The following is an 18127-nucleotide window of genomic DNA, read 5'->3' as shown; positions in this document are numbered from 1 at the left end:
GAGAGGCCCCTAATTCAAGCATTCTATTCTCAGATCACAAGCTTATCTTCCAGCAAGTATGCTCAATTACTTCCACTGTGATTCATTCTTCGACTTCATTAGGACCTCCAGGCCACTGACACCCCTGGCTTCTCCCTATTCTTCAGATCCACCTTGTAGTTACTCTCCTCCCATCTTACTGTCTTTGATCAAGCATCTCAGTAACTTCTGTCAATAATCTACATTCTCTTATCCCTTTTTGTGGGATCTTTGCATGGCACCTAACAAGCAAAATCTCAATCACAGACGAACCCAACTACCCACTATCCTAATATGTTCTAAGGCAACCAAGTACTGCTATAGAAAAATCACACAATAAGACAGAATTGGTACCACTATAAATTAATGTATCTCCACAAACCTCAAGGGACCCTCAAAACTGAACAACATGGGGCTGGCCCCATGGCCAAGTGGTTATGTTGACAAGCTCCACTTTGGCGGCCCAGGCTTTCGCCGGTTCGGATCCTGGGTGTGGACATGGCACCTCTCATCAGGCCACAGTGAGGTGGCGTCCCACATGCCACAACTAGGAGGACTCACAACTAAAAATATACACAACTATGTACTGGGGGGTTTGGGGGAGGAGAAAAAAAAAACTGAACAACAAATTTACTCTATTTTCTGGAACTTATTCTACAATTTCTTCAGTGAGTGTCTTAAACCTTCTCCAAGGCTTGACTCCACCCAATCTCTCTTTACCCAGCAAATAATCTGTCTCATACTGCACAGGGAAACTAGAAACTTCCTGTTGCCAAAGCCCTATGTGCATCTGTAGCACCTTCCTCTCATTCTATCCTACTACAAACAGTTGTCTTTCCTTCTGTCTAACGTAAGTCCCTCCATCCACGCTTTGGATTCCATGGGAGAGCAGAATTTGCCACCCCAAAATGTATCTCTTTAGCTTGCTTATTTTTAAGAACAAAAGACTCAAGATGAAACTTTGACCTTCCCCCTGTCTAAAAGAATTTAAGATAGAAGGCGTATTTCAGGAAGGAGCTATCAGCATAGATAACTATAATACAAAATAAACTATGTGTGGTAGACTGGGAGGAAGCTAGGCAAGGCCCATTAATCAAAGTCCTCCCCATATCCCATTGTCTTTGCAAGATAAGGCAAACATTCGTTTACCAAACATTTGCTTTCCATCTCCATGTGATCTGCCTTCTTCCCCTTTGACTTCCCAAACCACTACCCCCAACATCTTCCACTGTCTTTAGTTGAAGATGGTATTTAAGGCAGTGGCTTCAGCCATTTTGGCAAGGTACTCAGTTTTCCTGGGTTTCTCCCATGTATACATGTTATTAAACTTTGATTTTCTTCTGTTATTCTGTCTCATGTCAATTTAATTATTAGACCAGCCAGAAGAACCTAGAGGGTAGAGGAAGAGTTCTTCCTCCCCTAGAATCCCATCCTCCTCCACCTTCTCAGGAGCCTTTTCCAATCATTCCTCTCCCATATCTTCAATTCCTTCCATGCTACTGGATATTTTCAATGAGCAGTTAAACATGCTGAAGTGTTTCTTATCTTAAAAAATTTCAAACAAATCAGCACCAGGGAATTTTAGATATAAATGACAAAGACAAAATTAATAAAACACTAGAGGATAATGTAGAAATGTATTTTCATGATCACGGTATAAGGAAAGACTTCCTAATAGGACACAAGAAACTCAACATAAAAGACTGGCAAATTCTACTATATTATTTGCTACATTAAAATGAAGAACTTCTGTTAACCATGAGGCACCCTTATCAGAAGAGTGAAAAGGCAAGCCACAGCAGGGGAGAAGGGACTTGCAACAATTATAACCCCACAAGGATTCACCTGGTACACATAACAATTAAAAATCTATACGAAAAAGGTAAGTCATTAGAAAAAGAGGCAAGAGACATGAAAAAACACTTCAAAAAGAAGATATTCAAATAACTTAATCATTAACAAACACGAAAATGGCTCAACCTCATTTTTAATCAAGAAGTGCTAATTAAAACCACAGTGACAAAACCAAGTGTTGCAGGGCCGGCCAAGTGGCGCAGCGGTTAAGTGCACACCTTCCGCTTCAGCGGCCCGGGGTTCACCAGTTCGGATCCTGGATGTGGACACAGCACCAGGTGGCAAGCCATGCTGTGGCAGGCATCCCACATATAAAGCAGAGGATGACGGGCAAGGATGTTAGCTCAGGGCCAGTCTTCCTCAACAAAAAGAGGAGGATTGGCAGCAGATGTTGGCTCAGAGCTAATCTTCCTCAAAAAAATAAAATAAATTAAAAAAATTAAAACGCAAGTGCTGGCAGAATTTGGAGCAAAGGGATTGCCTGCTTACTGCTAGTGAATATAACTGGTACAACCACTTTGAAAATAGTTTGATAATATACATATGCTCAAGTTGAAGATCCCACGCCCCTTGACCAAGTAATTCCACTCCAGATATATACCTATTAGAAGCATGAGCACATGTGCACCAAGAGCCATGCACATGAATATTCACAGTACCATTTGTAAAGAGCCGGAAGCTGGAATCAATCCAAATGTCCACCATCATGAGAATGGACAAGGACAGTGGTATACTGCTATAATGGAATACTATCTGGCACAGAAAAAGAATGAACTACTATCATACACTCTAACATGGACGAACCTCACAGACATAATGAGCAAAGCAAACCAGACACAAAAGACTATATACTGAATAATTCTAGTCATACAAAATTCAAAATCACTAGGCAATTAGGTAGCAATATTCTATTTCTTACCCTACGTGATGGTTACACAGGTGTTGGATTTGTAAAAAGTCATTCATTGCTCTATAGTTTTGTTTTCTATTATTTACCATAATATGTTTGCACAATAAATAAGATTTTTAAAAATCATACATTGAATCAATAATACCCCTCTTCCTTTATTTGACTTCATCACTCTCCTCTCCTCTAGAAGTTAAATTCCTTCACTGAGTTATATAACTATCTATTTTTCATCTCATTCACCTCGAATCCATTTCAGAATGGTTTCTGCCTCTGATACTCCTCCCAAATGACTTTCCTATGGTCACCAGTAACCTCCAGGTTGTTGAATCTAATATAGATCTTTCAAGCATATCTTGTTAGACTATTCAACAGCTATAATCAATGCTCACCATTTTCTCCTTAAAATATTTTCCCTTGGTTTTCCAGGCATAATCTACTCCTACTTTTCCTCCTACCTCTCTAGTCACTCCTTTATCATTTCCTCTGCTGCCTCATCCTTTTCTACCTACTCTTTAAACACCTGAGTTACGCAAGGCTAATTTCTACACTTCCTTTTCTCCTCACAGTATATCCTCCACAAGTGATCTCATTCCACCCATTGCATCAGTTCATATCTGTTAGTGACTTCCTCAACACAGGTTTCTGGTTATCTCAAAAGAAAATCAAATTCCACTCAAAGATCACAATTTCCTCCTCAAACTGGATCTTCTTCCAGGGTTCCCTATTTTGGTGAGTAGCATGATTATCTATCTAGACGGCAAAGTCAGGAACTGCCTTCTTCCTTCCCTCTAGCAATAAATCTATCACCAATCCCTGTGTCTTCCTCAACACCTCTCTTCTTACACCACCACCATCCCTGTCCACTACAACATCTCCTCCAAAAGCATAAATGGCTTCCTGCATCCACATTGCCAGCCAAACTCCATACGACAGTCAGACTGTTCTCTTTAAAGCACAAATAATGACATACCTCCTCACCTCCATCCTCCACATTAAAGACTTCCTGTTGCTTAAACATAAAGATCAAAATCTTTAACATAGCTTATAATCAGTAATTTTTTATGCTGACTTTCTTTTGAAAGGAATTCACCGGCTTAAAGTTAACAGCACATGATTCTATATCCAGCAAAATGCAGAATTATCAAACATTTTCCTAGGGCATAATTAATTCCCTTTATATCTAACACTTAAATGGTCTTTCATAATTTTCAATGTGCTTTCGTATATACATCATCTAATTGGACACACGACAATCCCATTTTATATGCAGAGCAGGAGTCAGTCTCATCTCATCATTGTCAAGAACATGTGAGGCTGAATTTACTCAAAGCTGAAGAGAATCTCAGGACTCTTGATGCGCAGTTCAGTCATCTTTCTACTATGGCTACCACCTTGATCACAGGTTACTTTTAGAAGGGCTCAAATGCCACATATGCAACCCTGAGGTCATTATAGGAACAAAATCTCCTTTCTCTTATTTTAGATCCTGCTTAGTCACTTGTGCTACTTTTCTTTCTCTGGATGGCAACATAGCAGACTTCATTACTCTTGAATGAAACTCTTAATTTTGTAAAAATTTTATGTTGTTTTTTATAACTGTTATAGCTTTACACGATCCTTGTTCTTTGACTTTTCTTTATCTTTATATCCTCTATCACCATCCCCCCTGGTTATTCTATCCATAACTCATCTTTATCTTCTTTACCGGTTTCTTTTTTCTTCTTTCATCCTAACTATGGACTCTACAGTCTTTCCCACAGAGACAGGTAGCATTCCCTTGCAGTTTTAGCCAACTCCAGTGTTCTCCTTTGATTCGCCCATCCTTCGAAACCTTGTTCAGTCTTAATCTACCTGTGAGCCTCTCCCAACACTGCACTCAGTACGCTCTCCTGCCTCAGAAAAATGTTTGCAACTGGGGAGGGCAGAGGGGAATTCTGGGTTTTCTGCTCACCTCAAAAATCGAAGTGTAAAGTGAAATTAAACCTTTCCTCCCAAACCAGCTTCCTCTATATTCCACAAGTGTACTAATAGCAACATACTGCCAATACCCAGTCTAAAAACCAGAAAGTCATTTTAAGTAGATGCTAACAGATGAATGAGGATTAAGGCAGAAAAGAAGATTTCAGCCAGAAGACCCCCTGTGCAAAGATCCTGAAGCATGACAAGTTCCGTGCCTTTAATGACCTGAAAGGCAGTGGGGTTGAACCACAGCTTTTGAGGGGACATAGTTAGATGGGAAAAGGAATACATTTAAGTGAAGACGTAGGAATACATTTAAGTGAAGACGTCTAGGAGTTGGCTGAAATGGGGACCCAAGCACACTAGAGCAATAGAGGCCTGCATCAGCTACTACCTTCGTACACCTCACAAACTTCCTACTCTATGCCTCCTCTCTTTCTGGAAACTGATCCTAACCCCAGTCAAGCACAGGGACAGGCACGTAACCAGCTGAGCCAATTCGAGTACTACAACTTTGGGCACTGCAACTATTCCATAACTGGAAGGTGATTCAGACCGAGCATTCTAGATCATCTAAAGAATACCTCTTCTTCTTTGATCTTATAGTATGATCATTAAGACATGAACAGAGAGCTTTGAGCACTCTCTGCTCCAACCTCATTAGAGAAGTCAAAGAAGAGAAGCGAGCATTCAGAGAAGAGTAACAAGAAGTGGAAGACTAAAAGTATCAAGCCACTATCCTTCCCAGCTACATGAGCAGATCAAAAAAAATTCCTCCTTGGAAAACAGTTAGGACGGTTCCTCAAAAAACTACAACAGAATCACCATATGAGCCAATAATTCCATTTATGGGTATATACTCAAAAAGAATTGAAAGCAGGGACTCAAAGGGCTATTTGCACATTCATATTAATAGCAGCATTATTCAAAAAGCCAAGAAGGTAGAAGCAACCCAAACGACCACTGATGAATGGATAAACAAAATGTGGTATAAACATACAATGGAACGTTACACAGCCTTAAAAAGGTAACTCCAACACATGCTACAACGTGGATGAACCTTGTGGACATTATGCTGAGTGAAATAAGCCAGACACATAAAGACAAATGCTGTATGATGCCATTTATGAGGTAACTCGAATAGTCAAATTCATAGAGACATAAAGTAGAATGGTGGTTTCCAGGGGCCAGGGAGAAGCACAGAATGTGGAGTTGTCGTTTAATGGATATAGTTTTAAAACTATATGTCTCAGTTTTAAAAGATGAAAAGAGTTCTAGAGATTGGTTGCATAACAATATGAATGTACTTAACATTACTGAACTACACACTTAAAAATGGTTAACATAGGGGCCTGCCCTGTGGCATAGTGGTTAAGTTCAGCATGCTCCGCTTCAGTGGTCTAAGTTCAGACCCGAAGCTCGGACATACACCACTCGTCAGTTAATGCTGCGGCAGCGACCCACATATAAAGTGGAGGAAGACTGATAAGGTGTTAGCTCAGGGCTAATCTTCCTCAAGCGAAAAAAGAGGAAGATTGGCAACAGATGTTAGCTCAGGGTTAATCTTCCTCAGGAAAAAAACAATGGTTAAGATGGTAAATTCTATGTTATGTGTATTTTACCACAATTAAAAAAACTTTTAGGGGACCAGCCTGTGGCAGAGGGGTTAAGTTCACATGCTCTGCTTTGGTGGCCCAGGGTTCACCAGTCTGGATCCTAGGCACAGACCTACACACTGCTCATCAGGCATGCTGTGGCTGCATCCCACACAGAAGAACTAGAATGACCTACAACTAGGATATACAACTATGTACTGGGGCTATGGGCAGGAAAAAAAAACTTTTTTTTTTTTTTAAGATTCCCCTAATCACTTGCCACTGAAAAAAAGGCCTATTGAATATAAAAACTGATACCTAAGTATAGTACTCAACCTTGATATTAGAATTGACCAAGTCAGTTTGGGCTACAGGGTGGGAAGAATTTCTCCTCACAGGCTGTGAAGTTGACAGTTCTTGTTATACTGTAGCAAACAAGCTGGTTAACCCGATGTGTTCTGGAACTCAAACTATATGCTCACCTTTAGGGAAACTGACAGAAAAATGTCAGGATATTAAACTGTTCAGGCTATTTCTTACATATTTTTCAGTACAGTGCCTCAAGAAAAACAAGCTTAGGTATAAATCAGACTGCCTTAAAGCAGAAACAGAACAGTGACCAGGACACAAAGGGCCTTAATCCCACTCTCCAATGAGATCCAAAAGTTGCAGTCTCTACCTGACACCAAGCCAAAGTCAGTACGTTGATTAGGAATGGAGGTCAGAGGAGGATCCAGGACCGGAGAATCCCAATAGGCCAGGTCCCTCAGAAGGATCTCCTGTTAGTCGTTACCTACTCCACCTTCCACCATGATAAGCCATAATCAAAAGGGCTGCAGCCTGGAGGAAGGGGGCCAACTAGCACGGCTTTATAATTCCAAGCAGAAAAGCAGAGCTCCAAGAAAGCAATCACCAGAGCAGACTTCAACTCAAAAACTGCAACATTTAAATTGCTTAATAAGTAATACAGTTTCATTAATAACATAAAATAACTTAAATCTATAGACAGGTAATAGACTTTTTTTTTTTTTTTGCTGAGGAAGACTGGCCCTGAGCTAACCCATGCCCATCTTCCTCTACTTTATATGTGGGACGCCTACCACAGCATGGCTTTTTGCCAAGCAATGTCACGTCCGCACCTGGGATCTGAACCGGCGAACCCCGGGCCACCAAAAAGCAGAACGTGCGAACTTAATGGCTGCACTACTGGGTCAGCCCCGGTAATAGACTTCTAAATTGTTGTACCAAAAAAACCTCCAAGTCTGGCAAAGAGAAGCCTGAATACCAAATAGAATCTCCAGGTACCCCTAACTGCTCTACAAAGAAGCAGCACGCTAAGCAAGCATGGCCGCCATCAGAAGAATCCCCTCCACTATCTCCCTTAGGTATCATGAAAGACAAAAGGCAACGAACAAGGAGTTGCATCCCAGCTGCAGCAGGCACAACAAAGGAAGGGCAGATTGATCAAGAAACCCCAATGTAATGAAAAAGTTTGTCCTTGTTAGCCTTGTTTAGGGAGACGCTGGACCTGCAGCCAATGAACCCCACTTTTTCCTTCCCACCGCCAAATTTCCTTTCAATTGTAAATATCTCAGAAGGTTTGCCACACAAAGACCTAAATGAAAACATGCTTGAAGAAAGAACACAAATAAGAGACAAATTTAAGAAATGCTATAAGAGACTGGGGAAGTAAGGGGGATCAAATATCTTGGAAATATTTATTATTGCCTTAAAATAAACACAAGTATATACACAAACTCCTAGGGCCAGAGATTATAAAAAGTATATCCTGAGCCAGCCCTGATGGCCTAGTGGTTCAGCGCACTCCACTTCAGCGGTCCAGGTTCAGTTCCCAGGCATGGAACCACACCACTGTCTGCCAGTAGCCATGCTGCGGCGGTGGCTCACATAGAAGACTAGAAGAACTTTCAACTAGAATATACAACTATGTAGTGGGGCTTTGGGAAGGAAAAGAAAAAAAAACAGATGCTAGCTCAGGATGAATCTTTCCTGGCCAAAAAAAAAAACGCATATCCATAAAAACCCAGGCTAAAATTTCATACAACATCAATACAACATAGAAAGGAGAGACCAAGGGACACGTGAGAGTACTGAAGTATTTAAGAGGAAGATGTATAAATTTCAGAGTTTAATAAATCAACTGGGATATGAGATATTAAGTTAAGGACAACCATGGTAAGTTCACTAGGACACATCGTACTAAGATAATTCTCAAGCAGGATCCAGCTACATTTCCAGATGCATTTTACTTCAATAAAACAAAAGGTTTATAGAATATTACCCCAGCAATTCTTACTTGCTGTTAAAAAAACAAACAAAACCATACCTAGGTAAAAATTATTTTGATGACACTTTTCAAATGTTATTTCAAATGATTTTAAAATTATTTTATTTTTAACTGCTGACACGAACCTAATCTTTTAAAAATTAATTATTTTTAACATTTTTCATGTTGTACAACAAGCTTTTGCTACTAACTGGCGCTAATATTTTCAAGACCACAACTAAGTTTTCTTTCTTATTAAAATAAGAAAATCCTCTAATACATTCTGACATCCACAAAGCAAATATCTACTTCCAGGAGGAAAAGAAGAGTCTAAATTCAAATGGAAAAGGTGACAGAAAACAAAAGATGATGAACAGTTAAATAGTAATTAATAAAGAAGGAAAAAAAGGGAGAATATACTAGTAAACAAGGAAATTTGACAGTTATAAAAAAGAAAATTAAAAATACAAAAGCTTTCAAAGAGAAACACAGTAGGAAAAGTTTATCTATCATAAATAATCAACCACACAAATGAACGTTTTATTCCCCACAATGAGAGCCCAACAAGTTGTGATTATTTGAACGAATCAGTTGATAGAGAATTCAAAATTCAAAAGAAACCAATCTGCAGAAGTGACAGTTAGCCTCTCTCATCCTGGACAGTAACTTTTACAGGAAAATATGGCATCACATTTCAAAAGTCTTAGGGGAGACAAAGACTCAAGAGTATGGTATGAGTCAAGGTCCAACTAGGATATGAAAACAACTCAGTGTATTTTTAATTAGGAATTTAATGCAGACAACGAGTTACACAGGTGATAGAACAGCTGAGAAGCCAAAAAAGGAACTGTAAGGCGACCTGTTGGATTAGCAACAGCAGGAAGCCATTACCAACCATAGACTAGGGAGACAGAGAGGAGTGCAGGCTGCCGGAGTCACCTGGCAGAAAGTGGAAAGCCAGTGGAGCTGTCCAGGGGCGGCTAGAACCATGGAGGAAATGCAGCCGCTGACAGAGAGAGGGAGAGGGAATAATGCTCTTCCCTTTCTCCCATCCTCCCGCTCAATTTCTCACCAGTGCCTCCCAGACTCAGCCAGAAGACAGCAGACATGGTAGCCTGGGAAACAGACAAGAGGCAGCCCCCTTGCAAGAGGGAGCAGGAAGGAGCAATGACATGAAATGTGTCTGAAAACAAGCAGGGCTTGGACTGGCATAAATTCTGTTCAGAAAAAATAATTTTAAAGACTAAAAAGTTCAACACTAATGATTTTCCACTTACAAATTCTATACAACTGATCAAACTTGAATTAATAACTCCTTTTCTAAGAAATTTTTACCTTACTTGGACTTAAATTTAAGGCTAGGCTCCATATATTACAGTTCCTCTCAGACTTGTACAATACAATATTAGTTCTAATGAAGCTCCCGTAGAGTGGTTATGTTATTTTTTAAATTAAAAATCAATTTACTGTAGGAGAAAGTAATCTGACTAAAGTAAGGGTTCTTTTTTTTGGAATCAGGTCAACCTCAAACAAACATTTAATTAATAAGTCCCCCAAAAAGTTAAAACCATACCATTTAAATCTGCATTTTCAAATCTGACCCAGACTATTTTCTCCTTTTCTTCTGTTAGAGGTGTTCCACTGTAAGCCTGCATAGTAAACAGAAAGGTTTGAATAAAAATGTTTTACAGCTCTAACATTAGTGATGTTCAAAACAAAGAATAACTTAAATAAGCCAACCCTATCCTTCTCCAACTTCACCAATCCTACATCTTAGGAAGCAGCATATTTTAAATATTTTTACTCCCAAAGAAAGTTACCCGAGAGTCTGATAACCTTGGTCAAAAAAGGTGTTTTTAATCTATTAAAGAATTGCAGAATCCTAAAATACAATGATCACAGTCTATCAGGAAGCATCACTATAATTTAAAGGCACTCAAAAAACTAAACCATCCCCTATATTGGTCTATAAACAAGAAGGTTTAAAAAATAAACAAAACTAGGGGTCGGCCCTGTGGCACGCACTCCACTTCAGCAGCCCAGAGTTATGCGGGTTTGGATCCTGGGTGTGGACATGGCACCATTCATCAAGCCATGCTGAGGCGGCATCCCACATGCCACAACTAGAAGGACCCACAACTAAAAATATACAACTATGTACCGGGGGGCTTTGGGGAGAAAAAGAAAAAATAAAATCTTTAAAAGAAAAATAAAACTACCACATATATTTATTTAGTTCTCAGGTGTTTATGATCAGGTAATTACACTCTACCTAGAAATTTCAAGAGTATTACTTTCTGCTCGCCTCCAGTTCTGGGTGGAGGGCACAGGCCAGGGGTGAGGATGGAAAAAAAGAAGTATTCCTTTTTTAGTCTCTTATCTGGCTTTTAGACCCACCCTGCAAGCCTGCAAGGGTCACAAAGATAAGCATAAACTGCCATAAAGTCACAGGAAAAGTATCACTGGCACCCATCAGTATTCAAAGGGAGTCATCTCTCCATAGAGCAATTGCTATTATTTAAAGTTTTTTTAAAGATTGTATATACTTAGAAGCATTTAGAATGTCGACAAAAGAGCCGCAACATTTTCAATTATAAAGGGGTACTCAGTTCACAGAACAATTATTTAGTATAAGTTGTATCAAAAGCATACAATCTCATACATAATTCCATATACATGACCTGCTTTAAATTTCCAGGCCAAGTTACAGCCCCATACTGCAGCATACAAGGTTAACAGCCATTGGAAACACTGTTAAAAAACAGGGTTACTTTAATAGTAGGTTTGCTATACAAAAATATTATCTTACACATCCTTACAATTTCAATTGTCTTGTTTAAAAAACAAGTGAGATGTGTATTGGGCAATTGATTCCCTTGGAGAGGAGGAAAACCTGCACTAAAACCAACTAATTCATCAACTTTATCTTGAACCACCTCATCCACATCTTCTTCCCCTTCTTCCTTGGTCTTGCTCTTCTCATTCTTGAAAACTCTCTTGTTTTGAAATAAACTTATTACTTTGGAATAATTTTAGATTATTAAACATAGTACAGAGTTCTCATATATCCCTCGGCCAGTTTCCCCTAATGTTAACTATCTAATTCTTACCTTACCATGGTAGATTTACCAAAACTAACACTGGTGCATTCCTATTAATTCGGCCCCAGACTTTATTTGGATTCCATCAGTTTTTCCACTAATGTCCTTTCTCTGCTCCAGGATCCAATCCAGGTTACCATGCTGCATTTAGGACATCTTTCCTATATCAGGCTCTCCTTTAATCTGGTAAAGCAGTAACATTTTTTAAAATTGTCTTCAGTTCAGCAGATTTATTATAAGGCAGCTTATCACCTGCCGTATTATTTAACATTCTCCCAATACCTCTGCAACATTTGCAAGATGCTCTCCTTTGATTTCTGGGCAATATGCAGAACAGAGCAAGGTTGAAAGAGGCCTTTCAGTGTAACGGGATTCTTGAACTTCTTCCCTTTCCCCTATCGGGGGGAAATCAGACTTTCATAACAAGGCTTGCATACTTGTGCTATGTCTTCAAGTTTTCCTCTCTCCTTAGCACACATGGTGTTCTTTACTAAGCATTTTTCAGAAAATTCTGGGAAGCTGTCTGAAGCACCTGAGTGTTGCTTCTTGTGTGTCTTCCTGCAGGTTCACACAAAGAAGGCATGTGACATCACGTCATTTTGGCACCCAGCTTCTATGATGTCCTTTGCCCGTGTTTCGATATTTTATTCTCAGTGAGGCACAGAGTCCCCCAGTGCCCATGCAGCTTTCACCTGCTCTCTTGATGAGGTCAGTATGCCGCCACAGAAAAGCTGGGTTTTCCCCAAGCACTGATTATTAGCCCTCCTTCTTCAACCAACACTCAACCGCCCTAGCCCTCTTATTCAGAGTCAACACTTTTACCCCATTGCTAACAGGACTTATTTATTTCTCCTTTTATTTCTTATCTGGTTTCTAACACATATACACACTCATAAGCACAAAGTTACTGCTGAATTTTAAAAGACACAGTTACAGGGGCTGGCCCGGTGGTGTAGTGGTTAAGTTTGCACACTGCTTCAGCAGCACGGGATTCGTAGGTTTGGCTACTGGGTGCAGACCTACGCACTGCTCATCAAGCCATGCTGTGGTGGCATCCCACATACAAAAATTAAGAGGAAGGGGCCGGCCCGGTGGCACAGTGGTTAAGTGTGCACGTTTCACTTCGGCAGCCCAGGGCTCACCAGTTCAGATCCTGGGTGCAGACATGGCACCACTTGGCAAGCCGTGCTGTGGCAGGCGTCCCACATATAAAGTAGAGGAAGATGGGCATGGATGTTAGCTCAGGGCCAGTCTTCCTCAGCCAAAAGAGGAAGATTGGCAGTAGATGTTAGCTCAGGACTAATCTTCCTCAAAGAAAAAAAAAATTAGAGGAAGATTGCCACAGATGTTAGCTCAGGGCCAGTCTTCTTCGCCAAAAAAAAAAGACAGCTACAATCACTGTGGCTATGTTGTGTTGTTTTATTTTTTCACTGTAGAGAAAATAACTTCCATTGAGTGCTACTGTCAACAGCATAAATTTTTTTTTCCTGAGGAAGATTCGCCCTGAGCTAACATCTGTTGCCAATCTTCCTCTTTTTGCTTGAAGAAGACTTGCCCTGAGCTAACATCTGTGCCAATCGTCCTCTACTTTGTATGTGGGTTGCCACCCCAACATGGCTGTCAACAAGTGGTGTAGGTCTGCACCTGGGGACCAAACCAGGGCCCCAGAAGCAGAGCCCAAAACTTAACCACTAGGCCATAGGGCTGGCCCCCAAAAGCATAATTTTTAATTAGAGCAAATTATTCTATATGGACCATGTATCATAATTTGATTGACTACTACTAACGTTTGGGCTGGCTACAATTTTTATGCTGAAAATGTAAAAGTTTTATACACACTGAAATGAAAAGTTCTGAGCTCTGACTTTTTTTATTGTTGAATTAATCTTTCAAAATAAATTTTCCTAAGTACAATTATTAGATTAGAGGGCACAGCTAAGGGCTTCTACCAGCCATCAATGACATTTGTTGAACACAAAGGGAATTCACTTTACTTGTCACAGCTGAAGAAGCTGATACAGCTAAAGAAGCTGATACGGCTAAAGAAGCTGATACGGTCTAACAACACATTTTCTCCCTTTGGGGGTATTTGGAGACCCAGAGAATAATTTCTAGGCTCCATGCATTTGACGATTCCCAGAAGAGAGCAGGAGGTGAAACATAACATCAGCAAAATAAATCACTTTCCAAATGGCTGACCGCCAAGTACTAATGTGGGATTCTAGATTAAATGTGGGAAAAAAGAGACAGTGGGTCACCAAATCTGGCCCACCACCTGTGTTCATAAGTAAAGTTTTATTTTAACACAGGCAGGCCCTTGCCTTTACAGAAAAACCAGTGCTGAGCAGTTGCGACAGACACTGTATGAACTGCAAAGCTTATGTGGCCCTTTACAGAAAAAGTTTGCCAACTGGTACACCAGAACCATGAAGCCTTAAGGACAGGCACCGCGGGTCCTCCCAGCTGAACAGTGCCTGATCCATAGTGGGTGCTCAAGTGTCTGCTGCCTGAATTTTTGCTTTCCTTCCACAGTAACTAGAATAACGACTTGCATAGCATAACTTTCTTGAAAGAATATTCTCATTCTTAGATCCACGACTACAACTTCACTTCCATTGTTACTACTCTGATGCAGATCTTCACGGTCAATTGCATGGATTATTGCCTTTACGTATAACCGCTCATAAAAACTCAACCTTCTACCTTCCAGCATTTCACTCTATCTGTTTTAGCAGCCCCCTATTTTCAATCTATTACTCAATCTAGTACTCTTGTTTCTCTAGCAAACTCTCCAACTAGTCCCTCAAAGCCTCTAACCACAGCCTCTCTCCTCTAGCTGACGGGAACTGCTGGCTACGCAGGGTTTCCACTAGCACTAAAGGTGCCTTTGTAAAAATGTCATAAAGAGGTACTCTAGGGGCAGGCAAATTACAAAAATTTTTAAATGCCCCTCACTTGGAACTAGCCTCATGCCAGGGCTCAGGGTTTAAGAAAAAGGAGCAATCTGTAGAAGACCAAGTTGGATTTCAGGCTCAGTCTGCTCTCTAGCCCTGGCAATCCGTGCAGAGCACAAGACGCCTGAAGGCCACAGCAACACTGTTGCCTACCACACCCAGCCAGCCAGTTTCCTTCGACACCAAACATCCAACCTTTCCATTCATTTCAACTAATGCTATTCCCAACGTCCTTAGGAACTTGACTCTTTCACTCTTTCTTTGCTACCCATTCCCTTAGCAATTAAATATTCAATCTGTACTATGTGTCACACTTACTGATATGTTGTTATTATCTTTGGTTGTTTCAAGCAATTTGAGTTCCCTTATTTTTTTTTTTTTAAGATTTTATTTTTTTCCTTTTTCTCCCCAAAACCCCCCAGTACATAGTTGTATATTCTTCGTTGTGTGTCCTTCTAGCTGTGGCATGTGGGACACTGCCTCAGCGTGGTTTGACGAGCAGTGCCATGTCCGCACCCACGATTCGAACCAACGAAACACTGGGCCGCCTGCAGCGGAGCGCGCGAACCTAACCACTCAGGCACGGAGCCAGCCCCATTGAGTTCCCTTATTAACCAAGTTCCTCGAGAAAGGAAAGTACTTATTTTTCCTTACAGGCCCCACAGACCTTGTGATCGTGGCCTACTTTCATTAAAGTTGACTGAGCATAAAGGAATACCAACATTTCTTGGTACTTTCCTTTATTTGATGAATACAATTGAACTCTGGATTTTAGACTTTTCTAGGCTCTCACAAAGCTGGAACACTGAATCTACGAATGTCCTTTTGAACAGTTCAGTTTCAGATAACTTGGCAGCCAGAGAACACTGACATCACCACAGGGAAAAGATACAGAAACCTTTCTCTTCAGTAGTTCCACTAAACAGTGCTTCCCAAAGCTGCCGTTTCACAAGAATCATCTGAGATTCTTACTACAGACACAGTTACTGGACACCACCTCAATTCCACCGAGTCAAACCATCTGGGAGAGGGGCCTGGAAATTATTATTTTTAACAAGTTGGCCAAGTGATACTTATGTTACGTCTGGGCATCAGTGCTCTAGAGATGATCCCAGGAGGGCTGCCCTCATTCTTTATTCTCACATTTACATAGAGGGAACAGCCAGGGGCTTACTCTCACATAAGTCAGAGTACCAATGCATCCTCTACGTGGCATAAAAATACTGCTCAACATGAAAGAGATGCAGATTTGTGCTCAGTATAGTATTTAGTTAATATACTATCTAGCTAACGAAATGCACAGCATACTGCTTTTCTCACTTCAGACAGACAACATTTAACTAAGACAAGATTTTGGAAATAGAACCCAACTAGAGAGCCCCAAGTCCCATCTCTCAACTCACATCTCACCTTGATTCCTCTTAGGAGAGCAAGTCCTGAGGAATAATTGTGCCACTGTCAGCACAAAACTAAGGCATATCTAATAATAATAACAAACATAATTCTACCCTATCAATGCTCAGGATGCTAAAACATCAAAAGTCGTTCTGAAGTTGACGATACTAGTGTCAAGTTTAGGAAACAGAATATTTCAGAGCTTCCCTGGCCAATGATAAAACCTACTATTTCTGAAACCATATAGACACTTACCTGTGGCACAACATCTTGTAGAAAAGTCACAACACTTTCCATGTAGGACTGCTCCCTGAAAAGGGGTGAAATGGAGAAAATTTATCATTAACAGCTTCAGACAGAACATAGAAAAGAGCTTTCCACAAGCCCTAATAAAGTCATTCATAACACTGAAAAAAGAAAGAAGGGGCCAGCCTGCTGGCACAGCGGGTAAGTTCACACATTCTGCTTCAGTGGCCCAGGGTTCACCACTTTAGATCCTAGGCAGGGACCTACGCACTGCTTGGCAAGCCATGCTGTGGCAGGCCTCCCACATATAAAATAGAGGAAGATGGGCACAGATATTAGTTCAGGGCTAATCTTCCTCAAAAAAAAAAAACAACTCTTGGGGCCAGCCCAGCGGCACAGCGGTTAAGTGCACATGTTCCAATTCGGCAGCCTGGGGTTCACTGGTTCGGATCCCAGGTACAGACATGGCACCGCTTGGCAAGCCATGCTGTGGTAGGCATCCCACATATAAAGTGGAGGAAGATGGGCATGGATGTTAGCTCAGGGCCAGTCTTCCTCAGCAAAAAAAAAAAAAAGAGGATTGGCAGAAGTTAGTTCAGGGCTAATCTTCCTCAAAAGAAAAAAACCAACTCTCATCACCTGATAGTTCTGCTAACCTGCTTTTTAGTTTTTTTGTATTTCTTATTAAATGCAAATGAGATTTTAACATTTTTAAACATTATCTCTTCTTAAAAGTCATGCTCTCTTAATATGATATAGATAACTTCTAACTCTTATTTGCAGGAGTGATGACAGAAGACTTGGCTAAGGCGGGACCTTCCTCTTGAGTCAGAGCAGAAGAATGTCCTAGTTAGAGCAAGAAAAATTGTTGCTGATGACTCAATATTTAGTGATCTTCTCTTTAAACTGGTTATGAACCTAGCTCCTTACCTGTATATACAGCAAAATGAATCTGTATTTTGCTGCGGGTGCAGGCATTAGAAGGAGTTATGAAGAGGTCCTCCCAGAACTTTTGGCATAGACAAAATATGGGAAAATGTTAAAAATGCAAAAAAATGATACTGCTGAGGACACTACTATCTTAAATGGGAAGTATATGGATATCGCCAAGTAGAGAAAAGAATTTTCCTCAAAACACCAAATCAAACTCATTTCAGAGAGATGTGAAAAATTACATTTAAAGAAAATGTGAGTTATCCTACATCCTATAAAAAAGCAATAGGCCTTAGACACCTACAAAAACTAATTAGGCCTACCTCTCCAACCTCATTTTTCTGCCACTCTCCTAACTTACTCTGCCTCAGTCATATGCAACTTCAATTCCTACAATACACCAAGCTAAGCTCTTCTTTTTTTTTTTTTTTTTTTTTGAGAAAGATTAGCCCTGAGCTAACTGCTGTCAATCTTCCTCTTTTTTCTCAGGAAGACTGGCCCTGAGCTAACATCCATGCCCATCTTCCTCTACTTTATATGTGGGACGCCTGCCACAGCATGGCTTTTGCCAAGCGGTGCCACGTCTGCATCCGGGATCCAAACCGGCAAACTCCGAGCCGCCAAAGCAGAACGTGTGCACTTAACCGCTGCGCCACAGGGTTGGCCCCCCCAACTCTTCTCTGAATCAAGACCTTTAAACTAGCTTTCTTCCTGCCTGCACTCCTTCCCATACTCTTCCCTCCCTTTCAGATCTCCAGCCTAAGTGTTATCTCCCGAGATAACTTCCCTGACAGCCTTACATCACACTCCCCACTGTCATTCTCCATCATAGCACACTGAGCGCTGATGAGAGCCTATAATTACTTTACTTGTTT

At 40.7% G+C, this 18127-nt stretch overlaps 1 protein-coding gene across 10 annotated transcripts in view; it reads right to left on the bottom strand.

The window, feature by feature from the left end:
- The window catches only part of BCAS3 (BCAS3 microtubule associated cell migration factor), a 570105-nt gene that overhangs the window by 548387 nt on the left and 3591 nt on the right, over positions 1-18127 (bottom strand). For all 10 annotated transcript variants that reach the window (XR_006890461.1, XM_046674305.1, XM_046674308.1 and 7 more), the window contains exons 3-4: positions 16329-16383; positions 10197-10272 (exon numbers count right to left, since the gene is read on the bottom strand). Coding sequence is in view for 9 of the 10 variants with exons in the window: in XM_046674305.1 (XP_046530261.1) it covers positions 10197-10272; positions 16329-16383 (131 nt within the window). In the remaining variant the exon portion in view is untranslated. The remainder of the gene's footprint in view (positions 1-10196; positions 10273-16328; positions 16384-18127) is intronic.

The sequence above is a fragment of the Equus quagga genome, chromosome 11, assembly GCF_021613505.1.
Source record: "Equus quagga isolate Etosha38 chromosome 11, UCLA_HA_Equagga_1.0, whole genome shotgun sequence".
Classification (NCBI taxonomy): Eukaryota; Metazoa; Chordata; class Mammalia; order Perissodactyla; family Equidae; genus Equus; species Equus quagga.
The sequence above is the reverse complement of the archived record's forward strand: the minus strand, read 5'-3'. Positions and strand labels throughout refer to the sequence as shown.